This window comes from Asterias amurensis, chromosome 2 (genome assembly GCF_032118995.1).
Source record: "Asterias amurensis chromosome 2, ASM3211899v1".
Taxonomy (NCBI): Eukaryota; Metazoa; Echinodermata; class Asteroidea; order Forcipulatida; family Asteriidae; genus Asterias; species Asterias amurensis.
The window spans coordinates 25,846,771-25,864,870 of NC_092649.1; the positions used below are offsets into that span (position 1 = coordinate 25,846,771).

Consider the following 18,100-nt stretch of genomic DNA (forward strand, 5'->3'; position numbering starts at 1 on the left):
CAGAGTTATACTGTACATGGCCTTGATATTGTTCATGTGCAATCCCAGAGCTCAGTATTGAGAGAGTTGGGACTTAGAGGGACCAGTTTTCTTCAGCCAAGTGGTTGCTGGGTGTCAATTTCGGTCTAAATGCAGCACAACCCAATGGGCAGACTAGTCTGTCATCCTGTGTTTGTCCATGCGCTTTTGGGTATACAAAACGGCTTCTAATCACAAGTTGTTGCAACTCTCTCTTTATACGAGTCTGCCGGTGTTGTAATCTCAACCACACAGATTCAATCAGAAAGCACATGGGCTAGTAGGAGTGTATGAATACGTACATGAAAAAAAAGCATAAACCCCAGAAATTTATTTTGGTTTCTTCTGTTTTTTCCTCTCTGTCAATCAGGAGCTGAACCCCAACAGAGTGAAAGTGTGGCAAGGCACAGGTGAGTTGGAAATGAGGCCGGGAAAAAGATTAAGCATCGAGATTGCGTTGAGATCTCACCGGCTGCCACGATCTCACCGGCTGCCACGATCTCACCTGAGATCAATTTACCTACCCCCTAGGTCCTGGCGTGCCAAGCTTAAAGGAACATTACAGCATTGGTTTTTGCTAACAAAACAGTTGCTGGCAGTGTAAGAACTTTATGTAATCCACCACATACATAAACTGAGAAACCTGTACAAGTTTGAGATTGATTTGCCACTGGATCATAAGAAAATAGTGGACTAAAAAAACGCTTATACATTTTGCATGACAATGATGTAAAACGCTCACTGAGCGATAAACTCCAAACGTGAAGTTAGATTATTTATTTCTCATGAAATATTACAAACAGAAATATTTCAAGGGATGTTTTCTATTATCATTATTAGACCGTGTAAGTTTTGTAATGTATGAAAATCTGTGATCTTCACCAATTCTGTAATGTTCCCTTAAGCCTGCCCAGCCCCTTTGCGGCAGACGTGCGTCCCCTGACAAGCTGCCTGCCCCCTTACATGATTTGGGCGCCAGCTGGTGGAAGCAAGATACATTCTATTGGGTTGCTGCCGGACACACACGCAGGGTTTTCAGCTTGTTTTTTTGCAAACGCATGCTTCCGTTCAAAGTTTTTAGTCTACATTGCAAATGTTTTGCGTCTCGCTAGAAACCTGTTTTATTTATGCACGGATAGCGTTTGGAAACGATGGTCATTTGCATCAGGTGTGCTGATGAAAATTTGTGGACTTGTTTTGCGAGAGTGTGATACCACGCAACGAAATCAGGGAGATGGTTTGAATCGGTCTTGGCTTCAATAGAAAGCAAATAATAGCCTTTGAAAGGAGCAATGTCCCAAGGAGTATACTTAAATGATACTTTTGTTCTTGCCTTAGCGTAAAAATGCTTGCTTTCAAGTTTTACTCAATTGACCCTTTCACAGTAGCATTATGAAGTTTAGTGTACTTGTATGGTGTATAGACAGGCCTTGCATTATGCAGAAGCAATAACGGCCTTGGTGCCCCTTCAAAAATGTACCCTTATACATTTAGGAAGGAACTTTTTCCCCAACAGAAGTGCCCTTTGCAAAATAAAAATTTTCCTCTCCCTCTTGAAGATGAATCTCCAGGCCTGCATGGATAGCAAATGCAGACCTTAAACTTTGCTATTGAAGGGGGCACAGCAATTTTCCTCTGATTATGGGACAAATGTAAGTTTGTATTGGAACCTTACAGAGGGCACCACAGCAAAAGCAGAGGGCACCATGGCATCTATTGTGGTTGCTGTGGGTTATTTTGAGGCTTGCAAATGTTTGGTTTAAAAAAAAATGATAGATCGCTTTTGACAGCCTACTACCTCTTGGATGTCTACCCATAGTGACACAATTACATGTAGAAGCCACCCTTGGCGCAAAGCCTTAAATCCTGTCAAACATCTCCCTGGGGTAGGCACTTCCACACACTGACCCCAAATGCCAGAGCAGGTCAAAATTATAAACGAACAAGTATGTGTGAACAGGGTTTGAAAATAAACCAGAGCCCGTCTATTACGTACTTACGGGCATTCACTTATGTCCCTCCCGAGACTTCCAATTCTCCTCTCCCCCATCTTAACCCTAACCCCCCCCCCTCTTTAGTTTAACAATAGCCCTTGGAATGCACAGACTCCTTCTGTCTAGCAGGTTTGCCCTGAACGCACCTGAGTTGGATGGAATAAGGATTTCCTTATTAGGAAAGTAACACAACCTAATGGGCAGACTAGTCTGACACCCTAAGGCCCTTTTCAAAATCTCGGCTTTGGATTCGGCTTCAGGCCCCGCCCTCTTGTCTGTAACCCCTGAGCGTGTATACGCAAAGCACGTACAATTGTCAAAACAACCGTGGGGCCAAGCTAGCCTGAGCCAAATCCAAAGCCAAATCCAGTCGTTTCGAAAAGGGCCTTATCGCTTCTTATCGCTTCTTATCACAAGTTGTTGCAACTCTTTCTATATAAGAATTCTAATGCTGTAATCTCAGCAGCACAGAATCAATCAGAAACTAGATGTGTGAAACAAGGTTTAAAAATAAACCAGAGACCGTCTGGCACGGACTTAAGGGCATTCACTTATTCCCCGTTGCGAGACTTTCATCCCCCTTGAATCAAACAATAGCCCTCTGGAATGTACATGTACAGACTCCTCCTGTCTGGCGGGTTACTCTGAACGCACCTGGATGAGGTGGAATGGACAGGGATTTCCTGATTAGATTACTGGATGGCCACTGATTACTGACAGACAGTGAAGGGGATGTATTGCATTGATTCATAACCCTCACTCACCTGTTGTGAATAATATGGCTGTGTGTCGGCCAGTCTCAGTGATCGCATAGTTGGTGATGGTACGCACAGGTGCTATGTACATGTACATGCAAGGTGGTGGGGCGGGGGGGGGGGGGGGGGACACCAGATATGATCACGTAGTTGGTGACTGCATGTACAGGTGCTACATGCAAGGTAGGGTGGGGGGACACCAGATGATCGCGTAGTTGGTGACGTTATGTACAGGTGCTACAAATGTACATGCAAGGTAGGGTGCTACCTTGAAACCTTGCTCAGGGTTTTGTGCCATTCTTTCTTAATTAATGCGAGGAAGGAGGGGGGAACCAGATGATCTTGTAGTAAGTGACGGTATGTACACTACAGGTGCTACCTTGAAACCTTGGTCAGTGTCTGTGTGTTTGCAGTGGGGGGGGGGGGTTGGGGAAGGAGGCTGTATGCATACTTGGATTGATTACACATGTACCTACCCTTAAGCCCAAGCTACTGGTACTTTCTTATCTGATTATAATTACAGGTGCTTTGAGTCTTGTAATGTGGCAGGACATAGCGTTGCGCTGAGTAAAGGGAATGTGGGTATTAATGATTTGAAACTGGGGTATCGTTTGTAGTGTGCATTGAGTCAGGAGATAAGATATTTAGAAATTGTCTAATGACTTGAAGGCTTAATTTTAAAAATGATCACCTTATTTTTTTCACCTACATGTACCACCAAGACTATGGCATGTCTCTGGTAGTAGATCTTCTGCACAACAAAAGCATTGACAGTCTCAAAAGAAACTCTCTGACTCGGCTAAAGAGTTTGAATAATGGGAGACTTTTGGACGGTCCTTTTTCACAGTTCTCGCCAGCAGTGCTCGTGCTCAGACCTATGAGCGCAATACTGAGCATGTGCGTGCACGCTCAGAGCCGCAAAATGGACCGTCATTTCTGCTACCGCCAGCAACTCAAAAGTCTCCCATTGCTACCTTTTTCTGACTGCAGTGACTCTTCATATACATGTACATTAGGTTAAAAATCATTGAAAATATATATATACATTTTTTAATCAACAAGAAAACCTCAACTAGGCTTGGCGTGATTCAGCCAAAACTAAGATGCAATTGGCCTTGATTTCTGCCTGAATTATTTGGCTCTTTATTAGTCACTCCCTTCGGTAATTTTATCTCTAAAGTCATTTATCTCTCGACAAACTTTAGAGATTGGAGGCTCGCTTTTTAATTTCAAACTAAACTACTTTAATTATGATGATGGTATCTGTAATTCCCTAATCAGTTTTTTTCCTCTCCAAAAAGTCAGTGTTTTTTTTACTAACGTCATTTGTTTCAGTTCACAACTTTGGTTTGCTCAAAGAAAACGTTGACTAGAGCGGCTTCCAAGTTTTCTTCATATTATGTTCTTCTTAATACTTGAGTGTTTTCCGATTTTTTTCGCCTTTTGAAAATTCTTGAAAATTCTTGAAAATTCTTGAAATTGGGATTAAACAGCCTGTAATGTAGAGTATACACCATGGTAGTTGATCTTGTTCGGCTACGCTGTTTAGCATAGCTAAATTTTTTTAGCCTTGGATGTGTTTGGGGTACATGTAGGTTTTGGTTGAAGAGATATATTCAGATATACCCCGTCGTCTTAGTTCTTTTCAGGAATTGAATTATCGATATCTTCCGCCATAATCGGTAGCAGTACACATAATCAATACAGTAGTGCTGTATTCCACTCAGCATTAATGCCTCCCTTCCTTAGCAGCAGTGCTAACTTCCTTTTTATCTTTCTTTCTTTGGTATTCTTTTTTGTTTTGTCACAGCGTTTGACAATTTGGACACAGCCATCAAGACACCTCGCTACACCCCAACGCCATGTCTCAAGATCAGGAACATGTTTGATCCAACACTGTGAGTCACTTTTTACCTCTGTTTTTTCTTTTCTTTTGGGTTTAACCCATACACCGATGTGTGTTATCAGTACTTTCAGTGACAGTGTCTTACCAACTAGACTACTGAGATTGCCCAGTAGCTAGAGGCAGTTCAAATCTTTTTTTTCTTTCTTGTATCAAGGTTATTTTCTGCAAGGCGGAGTTTAGGGGCTGGCTTAAATCTTCTTCTAGTCTTTAAAATGTGCGCTAAGTGTCATAAAAAATGCTTGTAAAATTGACTTATGACAGACTAAAGACACTGTTTTGTCCCACTTAGAAAATTTAAGAGAAAATAAATAAAGCGTTCAAGCTTCTTAAAGCATTTTCCATTTTCTTATGCAGCCAATAATGTTGCATGCCTGATCAATATTAACCTCAATAAGTTGTCAATAACTGAGATATTTGCTTATAACTTGTAGGTTTGATTGAGTACCGTGATCAAGCACAGTTAATAGGTTGACTTGGAAAATTAGATGTCGGGCAGCCAAAGGTTTTGAATGAGTTGGGTCTTGGTGTTGGAAAAAAAAGGCCCCGGATTTGCAGAGACTTTCAAAATTTCAGCTTTCCACTTTAAGCAGAAGTGAAAAGTCAGTTATCCCTTCAGCCTTTTTCTTAATCCAATATCCTACTGTAAAGTACTTCAAGGGAGAAATGGGTGCCGTCCAAATGGCTACAAAAATAGAAGCAGCTGATAAAAAAAAGAGCTCAACAACTTCTGTCTTTTTGCTCGTTTTGTGTCCCCGTTTTTGGTCCTTTTTTTCTAAATACGGATTTCTGGGCTTCAGTGGAAACTTCTTGCAGCTGATTATATTTTTATCAACCTATAAATTCATGCTTGTAAGGAAACATATAATTACTGTATTCTTGTTAGTCTAGACGTATACCAGATAACACCATTTTGTAGTCCTGTTAAATGATGTTTCGGTTTCTTAAAGTCATGGTTTTTTTCTTAAAAGTTGATCTAGGATGTTTGTCAAGGACTGAATAAATTAGTTGATTTCCTGCTCCAATAATTTTTGGCTCCATCTGATGTCTGATGTGGTTGTGTACATTTTTCACTATTTGTCATCTTTTTTGTAGTTAGCAGTTTTTTGTCTTCATGTCAGCATTAGGGATTTTTGCTTGATGCAGGTTGTACTGTGGTTACTAATTGGGCTGTGGTTGTTAGATGGGCTTTGGTTGGGCTGTGGCTGTATTGTGTGCTGTGGTTGCTAATTGGGCTGTGGTTGCTAATTGGGCTTTGGTTGCTAATTGGGCTGTGGTTGCTGGTTGGGCTTTGGTTTCTGATTGGGCTGAGGCTGTGTTGTGGGCTGTGTTTGCTACTTGGGCAGTAGTTGCTGGTTGGGCTGTAAATGCTGTATGGGCCATTGAAAAAGTGCAAAAGTACAAAGTACATGTATTCTTTGTCCATCGAGTAATATATAAGAAAACTTAACTTATTACTTGTGATCAGTTTTACTGTGCAAAAAAATAGTTAATGGCCTGACGTTTCGGCCCTAGCAGAGTCTTTCTCAAAGGCTAAGAAATAAATGAAAATCAAGCAGAACTTTCAGTGCAATTTGTTCTACTGAAATAAAAGGGATATTGTGCGTGTAGTGCACTAAAAGCATGACAACAAGGTTTGATAATCATTTTTTTATTTTGTTTAAATCTCAGGGAAGCAGATGGTGACTGGCACGTGACAATAGAGGATGCCATACTGGAACGATGCGCAGACAATGAGGGTATTGTTCACGTCGCTGTGGATAGAACCTCCAGAGAGGTACGTCAAAACGGTTATCGTATTACAAAGGAAGTAACTAACAGAGAAGTCATCAATAACCTTACCCGGCTCGACGTCGATAAGAGAACAGAGAAAATGTCAAAGTGTCACAGAGTTTGACGAGTGTGATTTGTTCAAATGAGTTTCGCATAATGAAATGTTTCCATTAATCTTGAAAGTTCAGTTCAAACGGGATGCAGTGATATGAGGTTTGGCTACTTGCTTGAGGCCAAAAAGAGTTATGTTTAGTTTTACTTGCCAAGAGTGCTCTCATATTCGGTACCTTCTGGAGACCAAAAACAACACTAAAAAAGGGAAAATAAAAGGACTCAGCAGGGAAATTGTAAGGATCTGGGTGCTCCACAAGGAATTTTATGTACAAAATCTTAGGGGAAAAATCTGAAGTACAGGGACATTATATAGGATTTGAGGCATTGCATGGTGGGGTATCAATGTACATTTGGTTTGCGGTAACACCATGTGTGTATCTACTTGCCAGGTAGAGTTCCCTAAGAACAACTCTACCTGGCAAGTAGATACACACATGGTGTTACCGCAAACCAAATATATACAGGGACATTGAAAGAACAAAAGATGTCTCTACAGGGATGCATATTTTGAGAATGTTGGAGTGTGTGAGTACATTGTAGGACAAAAAGGGTCCACTGTTTGGGAAAAGTCCACAGGTGGAAAACGTGTACAAAGCCAATGGGAGCTGTTGAGAATAAATAAAAGAGGGACAATAGGAGACCCACAGTTGAAGGCATATACAAGCTTGGGTGTTTGTGTGTGTGATTTAAGAGAGGTGTGGGTGGGGGGCACGGTGAAGTTTAGGAAGAATAAGAAGGATGGGGAACTTGATAACTTCTCCAGAAGCAATCAGAGCATACTGATCGAAACGTCGAGTTGAAACCAACGGTTCTTTTCAGAACCACCCCAACTCATTAGAGATAGTCATTACATGGTGTTACCACAAACCTTTCTATACTGATAACTTTAAACTCTGTTTTTTTTGCTTCAGAAAAGATTGTGTTGTTTGAATAATTAGTAATATTAGCACCCAATAAGCAGGACTTGAATTTGGCGTAAAATTTCACAAGACTGCAGGTTTTGTAGCTTAGTGGATCAGAAACTTATTTTACAAGACCAGAATCATCGTCAAGGATTAAAGTTTTCTTGAAGATTAAGCAGTATTGTAAGAACTGAGAGTGGAACAAACACTTGTATGGGGGCTAAAGCCAAAAACACATACAATGTACAAAATGGAAAAGGGGAGCTTTGGCTGGCTCATCAGTTTATAAGGTTTATGAGAGGCTGCCAGGCAAGCTACAACTTTTTTATTTGCCTGTCAGACATCCATTACAAAGTGATCATTGTTTATTTTCTTGTGATTCTTTAGGGCTGTGTGTATGTGAAATGTGCCACACCGGACAGTGCAGGCCGAGCGTACAGAGCACTACAGGGAAGCTGGTTTGATGGTAAGCAAAATGGGAAGTTTTTAAAACTGGTAAAACAAAACTGCTGTCAAATTTCAAACGTAGCTTTGTGTAAGAGCGATTAGAGATGCCCGTCTGGTGTGATAAAGCACTATATAAGAACGGCATTTAATAAGGGAATCAATGTGTGGTGAAGAGGTTTTTAACCAGTGGGTTAATCTCAATGAGGCCTGGTTCTTGATAATTTTACCGAGACAAAGTAACACCATGTGTGTGTCCGCGTGCTAGGTTTATTATGTTCTTTTGTGAACTTGTCTTGCTTTATATTCTACTACAGCGGAGTAGATTTTTTGAAAATCAAGAGACTAAAAATTTAACTCAATTGAGCCTTCCAGACTGGTCTTGGAAGATTTTCTTCAATGTTCCAGTATGTGGTACATTCGCTGTCATCTAACGCATTTATCCTCCTCAAAATAGAAATTTTGTGCAGTATTTTTTACTTTTTGGGAGGCTCCTGTGGCTGCATCCTTCAGATACGGAGTGAGAAGCTCAAATCTTAAAAAAATCTGATGAGAAGGGAGGGAGGGCTCACGACAATTCACCACAAAAGATTAGTCTTTCCTTTTTAGCGTGGCACTCACCCGGAAAATTGGTGCCGTCGATCCCACCCAAAGCATTAAGCTGTCTGAACATGAAATAACACAAACCACCCAAAAAAAGTTTTCAACTAACTCTTAGGTTTTCCCGGCATGTAAAGGCATCATATGCATGTATGAACTCAATATTAAAAGTAGCTAAGCATGTTTTGTGCCTTTTTGTAGAGAATATTATTTTAATTTTTGCCACCCAGAAGTAGGTTACCAGCCAAATTGATAACCTTGGTAGAGAAGCAGTATATTAAAAAAAGCAACTTGCTTCAAGGACACAAGTGTAATTAAAGGGGTGTGAACCCACATTCCGATGACTTAACCACCAGAACTCAATTTCGATGCTCTAAACTGCTCCAAACATGCTATAATGTCTAGAGTAAAATGAAATTGAATTTGCAATTACATAACTTCCCCCCTCCTTCTTTCTACTTTCCAGGGAAACTGGTGACAGTGAAGTACCTTAGACTAGACCGTTATCATCAGCGCTTCCCCTATGCAGTCAACTACAACGCACCACTGAGGCCTTCTAATAACCTCAAGAAATCCCTCTCTCACCCTGGCCAATCGTCCTCTCTGGAATCATCGTAGGTTCAAAGGTCAAGTCAGTTGGGCTCCTTCCCCCAGGCCAGCGGTCATTGTTTTCAAGTTTGCCGCCGTGCCTGGTGGTGGAAACTGTAGTCAATTTAATTTGGCAGACAGTCTCAACTCTTTATGTTCTTTGCTCTGGGTGCGGACTTGGTGCTCGACCTCAGATAATTGTAGATTATACCCTCTGGTTATTGGTACCGATTAATATGTACATATATCAAGTTTTCGTTTTGTTGTTGATGTGTTTTTTGGGGGGTGGGGGTGGGGGAGTATATCATCAAGACGGGAAACCAGCTCCTTGGTGCTGGTTATCATTATGCTACTTCAATAGGAGACTTTTGAGACGCTGGCGGCAGCAGATATAACAGTCCTTTTTGTTGCGGTTCTGAGCGAGGGCGCACATGCTAAGGATTGTGCACATTGGTCTGAGACGCGCACTACTGGTGAAAACTACTGGTGAAAAAGAACTGTCAAAAAGTCTCCTGTCCAAAAGTCTCCAAGTGACAATGTGTATGGAGTGACTCATGTTTGAAGATTGCTGTTCAATAAAACAGCAGCTCATTGCAGACTACTCTCAGAACACATTTCACTGTTTGACCCCCTCTTTGTGTGGATCATTGTATTCTACTTTTAAAAACCTCTTTCTAACCATATGCATTTTATAACAAACGGTTACAAACATTTTGTATAGACCAACTAGTCCGATCCAAGGCAACGTGTTCCTTTAAGAACCAACAGCAGACAACTATGTCAAGGCCAAGTTTGCGCAAGGTCTACTGTCAACTATAGTTTGACAAAGTTTGTCCAAACTCTTTCCAGTCAATATAGTTGGTCTTCGCTTTGACTATTTGGAACCAACCTACCGGGCATAGTCCCAACGCCCTGAGATGACATGACGGAAATGACTCGCACTTTATTCAATGTCTGTGCGCATGCCCTACATCACATAACAGCCACTTGTTAACCATCGTTCATTGCGCGAACTTGACCCTTAGCTGAATTTTTGAAGTTTGACATAAGCCTGAGGAGCAATAGTGCCATAGGCGCTTTGGCTTGGGGCTCCAACCGTGGTTTTTCTAAAAAGAAAAAAAAGAAGGAAAAAAAGGGCACACATTGGGTCAGTTCCCTGGAAATTGCTTTCACTGCTCTTAAAAAGAGTATCTTGGCGGAACTATAGAACTTTGTCGGTGCATTTACTGCTGTTGAATAAGAAACCTACTTATAAATATTAAACTGTACAGTTTTGTTTTTGATTTTCTCTTTTCTTTTATTAAAGAAAAAAGTTAAAAAGTACTGGTCGTAATGTTTACGTAGAATGTACAAAGACGGAAATTAATTGGTTATATGGAGGGTATAGATTTACAGAAAGAAGTAAACAGTGATTGTAAGGTTGCAATTGCTATGGGTGTGGACTTTTGGGGCGGAAAACAGTTCTTAAAGAGAGAACAAGTTCTGTTATTGGAAACTTTGTAAAGACTGTGTATGGAACGCCTTGAACGAGTTGTGTGTAACGTTTCTCAAGCATAGAGGTCATTAATCACCCTGCAACAATCATGGTCTTATCCTCAGTACAATTATATTATGTTGCTGCCATCTTGGTCATGCTCCCTGTATCCCATAACAGTATTGGATGCTAAAATACATTGTATATAAGGGAACCTGACTATTTCTCCTTCCAGCCTCGGTTTGGCTACATTGGTTTGAATGGGAAAACATCAAGGTCTGGTGCAGTCTTGCATGGCAGATGAACCTTGAATGGTAGCTGTTTCCTCCGACAGCATTTCTCGTTTAGTATCCCTTCTGATCTGATGTCCCAGCACATGGTACCAGTAAAGGACGCAGAGCTGCAGGCTCTCCCTTACTCTGCAGCCTGATCCAAAATTTCCCTGATTATAATAACTTTTTCCCTAGTTTGTTGAAGGTAATTCAATGTTTCTATCGGATTGCAAGATTCAAAGGTTGGTCGCTGTGAGAGGCTTTTCCCTTCCTGTGTTGCCTGTAAACCGGTATGGGACTCACAGTTTGAAGGGACGATTGTGGCTTATAGCAAAAGCATCTTGATAGCCCATGCGTTACCCAAGATCTTCATTAAGGATTGGTCCATGATTGACGCAAGATTCAAAGGTTGGTCGCTGTGAGAGGTTTTTCCCTTCCAGTGTTGCCTGTAAACTGGTATGGGACTCACAGTTTGAAGGGATGATTGTAGCTTATAGCAAAAGCATCTTGATAGCCCATGCGTTACCCAAGATCTGCAGTAAGGATTGGTCCATGGTTGACGCAAGATTCAAAGAGTGGTCGCTGTGAGAGGCTTTTCCCTTCCAGTGTTGCCTGTAAACTGGTATGGGACTCACAGTTTGAAGGGACGATTCAATTGGTTTGTAGCAAGAACATAAGGATAGCCTATGCGTTACCCAAGATCTGCATTAAGGATTGGTCCATGATTGACGCAAGATTCAAAGGTTGGTCGTTGTGAGAGGCTTTATCCTTCCAGCGTTGCCTTTAAACCGGTATGGGACTCACAGTTTGAAGGGATGATTCAAGTGGCTTGTAGCAAGAACATCTTGATAGCCCATGCGTTACCCAAGATCTGCGTTAAGGATTGGTCCATGATGCTGATGTAGCTCACTGAGAAATTAGTCTCTTTGTTTTGTTGTGTGGGGATACTCTGTATTGTAGATAACACAGATATTAACCTCTACCTCTGAATGTAGGTGGTCTTCCTTGAAGTTGTGCGCCACCTGTAAGGAAGGGCATTGATATTTCCTCGTTAAAGTCAGGGAGCGGGGCAGAAATGGCCGACTAAATTTCCGTCTGTACTTCTGCACTCTTTACATGTAGTCAAAAGACTGAAATACAGTCCTGTATAATTGTGTACATAGCATTTTTAGTGGATATAACGTAGTATTCTTCTGGAATCAGTAGTGTAACTAGAGTCGGTGGACAGGATTCTATAGGAAGTCATCCTTGCAGAGGTTCGGGTGGAATCTTGAAAACCACCCATTTTTGTTGAATATTCAATTTAGTTGTACACTTAGTTGATTAACTCATTCTAGAATTATGTTATTCTGTTATTATTATTTTTTTGTCTGGAGAAAATGCATTGTAACGTGTTAATTTTTTTGATAGGTTGTCTCATTTGAGGTTTTTTTCTCTCCATTATCTTATCTATAAAAGCAGTGCTCATTTTCTCTTATATTACTGGAAGACTGGTTATAGCGCCCTCATGTGCTGATAGCAAGTGGAACAAGTGAATGAATTCAATTCTATTTGTGCAGCAATGTTTTCTAAAGTAATTGGAACTGAATGGCAATTGCAATTAAATGATCAGTTGTAGTAGAACGAGTAGACATTTCTCTGAATAATGGCATTAAAAGTGCATTCTTAATCTCATATGAACTCAATTTACTTATTGACTTTGTATGAATTACAGCAACAATCATCTTTTGCCTTTTTCAGTCAAGTAGGTCTTTGAACATTCTATTGACCCCCAGAACAAAATGTCCAAGAACCAATCTCCATAATGATATTCGCATTCATAGCTCACAAGTTTTGGACATTTAGACTTTAATCAGTCTCTCCCCTGCGATTGGATGTTGAAAGCCAAACTGTGGATGTGGAGGTGGGCGGGGGAAGTCTGGAGGGGGAGGGGGTAATCACGGTTTAAAGCTTGCCAACTGGGTGTCAAACAAAGATCATTCCATGATGGTACTAGCTGAAATGTGTAAGATGGTAGAATTTTGCAACTGCTTGTCAACTTGGAAGGAAGCGCAGACTTTATGCCCTCAAAGATTTTAAGCCCACACACCTGAAATTGGTGAATTTTTTCTTGACAGAGTGATTGTGGTACATTATGGCATGGCTAGGTTTAAATACTAAACATTTAATGAAGTGGTAAAACCACTTGGGTTTTGTATGTATTTTGGATGGTTTTAAATTGTCGTATTTGTTTGGTGAAAGCTTATTTTGTTCAGGGACGCAGATCCCCAAGGGGACTTTTTGATAATATTTAAATAAGTGTTTCTTTGGTTTGAGGATAGTTAGAAGATAAATGCATGGATAGGTTTTTTTTTCACTACAATAACTGGCAGTCAGTTTAACTGATTCATTTTTTGAAAATTTTGCTGGGTGGTGATGATGAAAACAGTCGTTGAATTCAGATCCTTGCCGTGGTTTCAAAACGGTCGACTGAACTGTCACGACTGTTTAATGACTGTCAACGTGAACCCCACCTTGATCCCATTCAAGTTGGAATGGTGTACATAACTTGAAGTATTACAATTTAAATATGACAGGTGTCACAGTGTGTTTGGTAAAGTTAGCCCAGCACTTGTTTGTTTTTGTTTATAAACTAAAAAGATGAATTGTCATGTGTTTAAAACTGTTTACGGTACTGTATTTATATTTACTACTAATAAATCAAATACATTTAGTATTAATAAATAATTCAGTGTCAAGTTTTTTTAGTTTTTTTGTGTGTGGGTGACTTCTATAGCTTGACTACATTAAAGACAGATGGAAACTGAGAGGGGAAAATAATAATGCTCATTTTGCTCAAGTTTTACAAAGTAAGTGCAGCAAAATACTTTGACCCAATCTGTTTCATTCTGTTTTGCACAATTCCTGAAATTTCATGATACAAGAAGATCGTAACGGGAAATGGTGTAACGCTTTCCCTTCGAGTCGGGTCGGAAACGCCCTGAGGACCGATTAATAAGAGTGATCCAACAAAAGTGCAATAATACTTGTCAAACCCCTAAGATTGTATAACACAACTGCACACTGCTTGCGCAAGTCGACCGAAAGTGCAGCTTGTCAATTCCTCCATGGGTCAATCGAAACACATATCGAAAGCTTACGTCACTGTACGTTTATCCAATGAAATCAATGCATCAATGAAATCACTGGTTCTATCAAACTAATACCTGTCATTTTTGCATATAAAGGCTGGGGACCATGGAATCCGCTGTATTTTAGACCACGTGAGGGCGCTCGCAAATATCACCACATGTAAACCACATAATGTGATTTACTCCGTTTATCGTCTGCACAATTTAAACGTAGGCGTTCTGTCGTTTCTGCACTAGTTTTAGCTGCTCAAATGTTGGTTCTTGACATGCAGAAGAGGAGCTACTGACAATAACACAGAGCTTGCAAAAAGGTAAGGATGCCGTCCTGGCAGGGAAGTTCTTTATTTATACATAATAACCGGTCACGACACTCGTACAACTCACAGCATGCAAGGCCTGCTGGCTGTCTGACTGTTTTCCTAAAACAAAAGACTGGTTGAAGAAGGCACTGGAAACTATTGGTAATTACTCAAAATATTTGTCAGCATAAAAACTTACTTTGTAACGAGCAATGGAGACTGAGTTATACATCAGATCATCACACAAATTAGTGCAACAATGGTGGTAATTCCTGTCATTATTCTCTTGCAACTTCGATGACAAAATGAATGAGCCCAAATTTTCACAGATTTGTTATTTATGCAAAGGCCTATGTTGGGATACATGTCTTTCACATAGGTCTCCGATGCCTTTCAAATACTCATTCATACCTGGGACACATTTATAACCAGACACAACAGTAGGAGCCACTATAACCCACCTCAGAAGTAATTACAGACCGGTGTGTACTGCACCCAGAATTGACACAACACTGATGATAAAACTGAGCAGACGATAAACACAAAATTGAGCGGGCTTTCACGCACGGCAGAAGCTACGGTGGTTTGGACCCACTACTATACTGTGACATACTATGACAGCATTGCCCGAGGACCAATCAAAACCATTATTTGAAACTCCATCAGACAATGCATGTGTTTGGGTTGTTTAGCTGTTTTACATAAATGTATTACATTTACCCTATTGTTGTGTACAGGCGCCACAGGTGTTACCAGCGTCAGTGTGGACCAGTGGAATGTTATGGATTAAAATGACCGCCGGGTTCAACTCTTTTTAATGGAAAATTTAGGCGGTATGAAACTAGAGAAATTCCCCAGGCATTGGACGCAACCACTATGGAGTAGTAACAGTTTCTCAACAGTTCGTTCCAGACGAGATCATTGGGGGCAGAACTGCCGTAAATGTCAGCACGTCATGTCGATTGAAACGTACCTGATATGTCAGCCTACGCGGGATGTGATTAAAACCACAACTAGAGCACACGACACAAATCATTGTTGCACGAGTGTCAAACTGAGATAAATGGTGTCTCTTGAACCTCACGTTTTGTTAACCATGGAATCAGACAACAACCCCGGATAAAAGCTCTGTGGAATATTACTCCGAACACCCCGGAAAGGAATATAGTATTTCGTGGTCAGGATGCAGTTTGCTGGCTGAATTTTTGGGTAGCAAAATAATGCCTCCACCGCCACCGCAGAGGTCGGCATCCCTGCCTACTCGTTGCCGGACCGTCATCACGGAGAGTGTCACCCTCCAGTCGTCGGTGTCTTCCCCGTTGCAAGGAGCAAAAAGACCCGCCCGTAGTCCCTTCGAGCGACGGTACACACCCATTCGTCGGCATGGTGGTGGGGCATTCCCAAGTTCTTTGCGGAAGGATGGCCGAAATGTACCACTGGATTACACCATTCGGAGTGGATACAAAAGTAAGTTGGACAACTCATCTTTATTATTTTAGCCATTGTGTTGTAGGCCTATCCGACCACCACTTTATAATTATAAAAACGTAGTATTTAATAGGTATTTCTGGACATTAATGAGTTAAAAAGTGGTAGTCGGATTCAGCATATTTCCCACCATTATTATGACTAATTGTCCCAATAAAAATACCACAACATTCCATTGTTATTAATATGCTATTGCAGCTATTGTCTCAAGTTGTGATAAAAGTTTACATGGGCCTTGACCCCAGTGATCTGTATTAAACAAAAACATTGTTTTTAGAAAGGTTGCAGTTACTTTTCGCTGTAGTGAGTTTCAGGGAGCTATAGTTACTGTAGGTTTTCGTGTCTCAACTATTTTATGAGACAACATTAATGTGCAGTTTATTCGTCCAGAATGTTTGGAGCTTGCTTTCAGTTCAGGACCCACACACCATACATGTTGTTTTAAGCTTGTTCGAAACTACAGAGAAAACAGTAATGTGTAACTTGGTCCGAATGTTCGGAGCTTGCCATCCAGACCCACATACCGTTCATATTATTTCTTAAAAGCTTGTAATATAATTTCGCAATTCAAGTAAGGTTTCACACAGGGAGCCATATACCTTATGCCTTATTTAGTAGACCTGCACTGTTCAAAATTGTGTATGTTATAAATACACAGGAGAAACTTCTGTAATTAAAGAAAGTTACAAGAAATATACCGTAGAACAAGAATAAGTTCAAATTTTTACAGATTTTTTTTTAATGTGTAAATTAAAGTCCCGAATGTTTGAAGCTTGCTTTTTAGTTCGGAACAACATACCATTGCGTAAAAAAAAAGCTTTGTTTTCAACCGCCCAGCCTGGCCATAATTTCATTTCTGATAAAGAACCAAATAACAACAACCTGAAGTGTATTGAGTTAAAGGCAAATACCACATGCCATAATGCGTAACCCTGCAGGGAAAACGTGCGACAGCTGACTGGGCCGAGCGAAGCACTAAATTATGTAGGCCAACTGCTGTCTACTCTATCTCTAAACATCGAGTCCATACTAGCCCATTTACTATTAATTATAGAAATATATTAGTACTCAGAATTTACATTGTTTTGTGGGCGTGTGTATGTAAAGTGTAACAATAGCACAGGCCAGCTGGTGCCTTGATTACAGTGCATGCTATGCGGTTTTCCAAAATCAATTAACGCACTTGATGTGTGTAGGCCTAGTTTGCAACGTTAGGGATTTGAATGCATTGGGGCCGTCAAAAACTGGCCACATGATGAGTGTTGGATTTTATATGATACAAAAGACCCCACTTATGAAAGTTTAATATCGGGAACATTCTTTGGACGTATGAGTTTGTATGCTCATAATGCAAACTATATTCGACCCACATAATCAAAAACTATTTGTTTATTAAAATTCGGAGTTAGCAAGCCATTTGGGAGTTCATGTTTAGGTTAGTTATTAATGTCTAAACTGAGACTGCCTGCAGTTGTAACACAGTATAGTGTAATTTGGGGATATCTTTACCTGGTTTTCTGTGCCATATTTTGAGGTAAATGATTTTCTGCTCAAATTCCACGCTATCTCTAATTATTGCTTCATGGCATAAAAATAATTAAAAAAATGAATAAAAAACAACGTGTAAATAAAAATCTTGTACAATATTTACATGTTGTCTTCCTGGAACAATGTTCGGCATCAAACTTGTTTGACGTAAGGCCTAATAGTTGTACCCCCCCCCCCCCACAAACAAACAAACGAAGACAGGGAAAATTTGTCACGGGTTTCAACTCGGATTCTGCGCCATTTTGATATACACATGTGTAATTATTCTAAATTAGATTTCGGACCTTACGAACCCAGTCAACATAAAACCGTGTTTGCAACTGAATTGTAAAGTACACAAACATGAGCATAACACCCCACCACTTGTGTCCACAACTAGCCAGTCAAAATCAAAATACATGAAATAGCTAATATTGGAATGGGATACATTGTTTTTAGAGAGCTACAAAAAAAATTGACGTGGCGATAGAATGAACACACCTGTGGACTGACATGTGGTGAAGGTGAAAATGTTGCACCATGCCTTTAAATTTAAACTCATCGTATTTTGATCAATGGAAATAATCTCAGGAAGTATAGGTAGTGAAGCCGTTTACAGCACAATACAATTACGGTGCCTCTGGCAATTTGGTCTGAACCGAACAATACGAACATTATTACATCAACCGACATGGAACACAAAATGGTTTGTGACGGCCTGTGGAAAATGTTTGCTCACTTTGGAGAGAGATGGAGCACATGACATCGAAGGAAACAATTCAGAATGGGGTTTCTTTCCTAAATTACTGAATAGTTTA

The 18,100-nt window shown here is 40.4% G+C and overlaps 2 protein-coding genes across 3 annotated transcripts in view; both read left to right on the plus strand.

Annotated features, from left to right (window-relative positions):
• The window catches only part of LOC139954403 (inner nuclear membrane protein Man1-like), a 42,970-nt gene extending 29,406 nt beyond the window's left edge, over window positions 1-13,564 (plus strand). For both annotated transcript variants that reach the window (XM_071954190.1, XM_071954191.1), the window contains exons 10-14: window positions 389-428; window positions 4,578-4,665; window positions 6,342-6,447; window positions 7,847-7,925; window positions 8,970-13,564. In XM_071954190.1, the coding sequence (XP_071810291.1) occupies window positions 389-428; window positions 4,578-4,665; window positions 6,342-6,447; window positions 7,847-7,925; window positions 8,970-9,121 (465 nt within the window). In that variant the 3' untranslated portion in view covers window positions 9,122-13,564. The remainder of the gene's footprint in view (window positions 1-388; window positions 429-4,577; window positions 4,666-6,341; window positions 6,448-7,846; window positions 7,926-8,969) is intronic.
• Window positions 13,565-14,142: 578 nt separating this feature from the next.
• Window positions 14,143-18,100, plus strand: part of LOC139954405 (uncharacterized) — a 163,803-nt gene continuing 159,845 nt past the window's right edge. Inside the window, exons 1-2 of the mRNA XM_071954194.1 lie at window positions 14,143-14,279; window positions 15,005-15,734. Coding sequence (XP_071810295.1) covers window positions 15,488-15,734 — 247 coding nt within the window. The 5' untranslated portion in view covers window positions 14,143-14,279; window positions 15,005-15,487. The remainder of the gene's footprint in view (window positions 14,280-15,004; window positions 15,735-18,100) is intronic.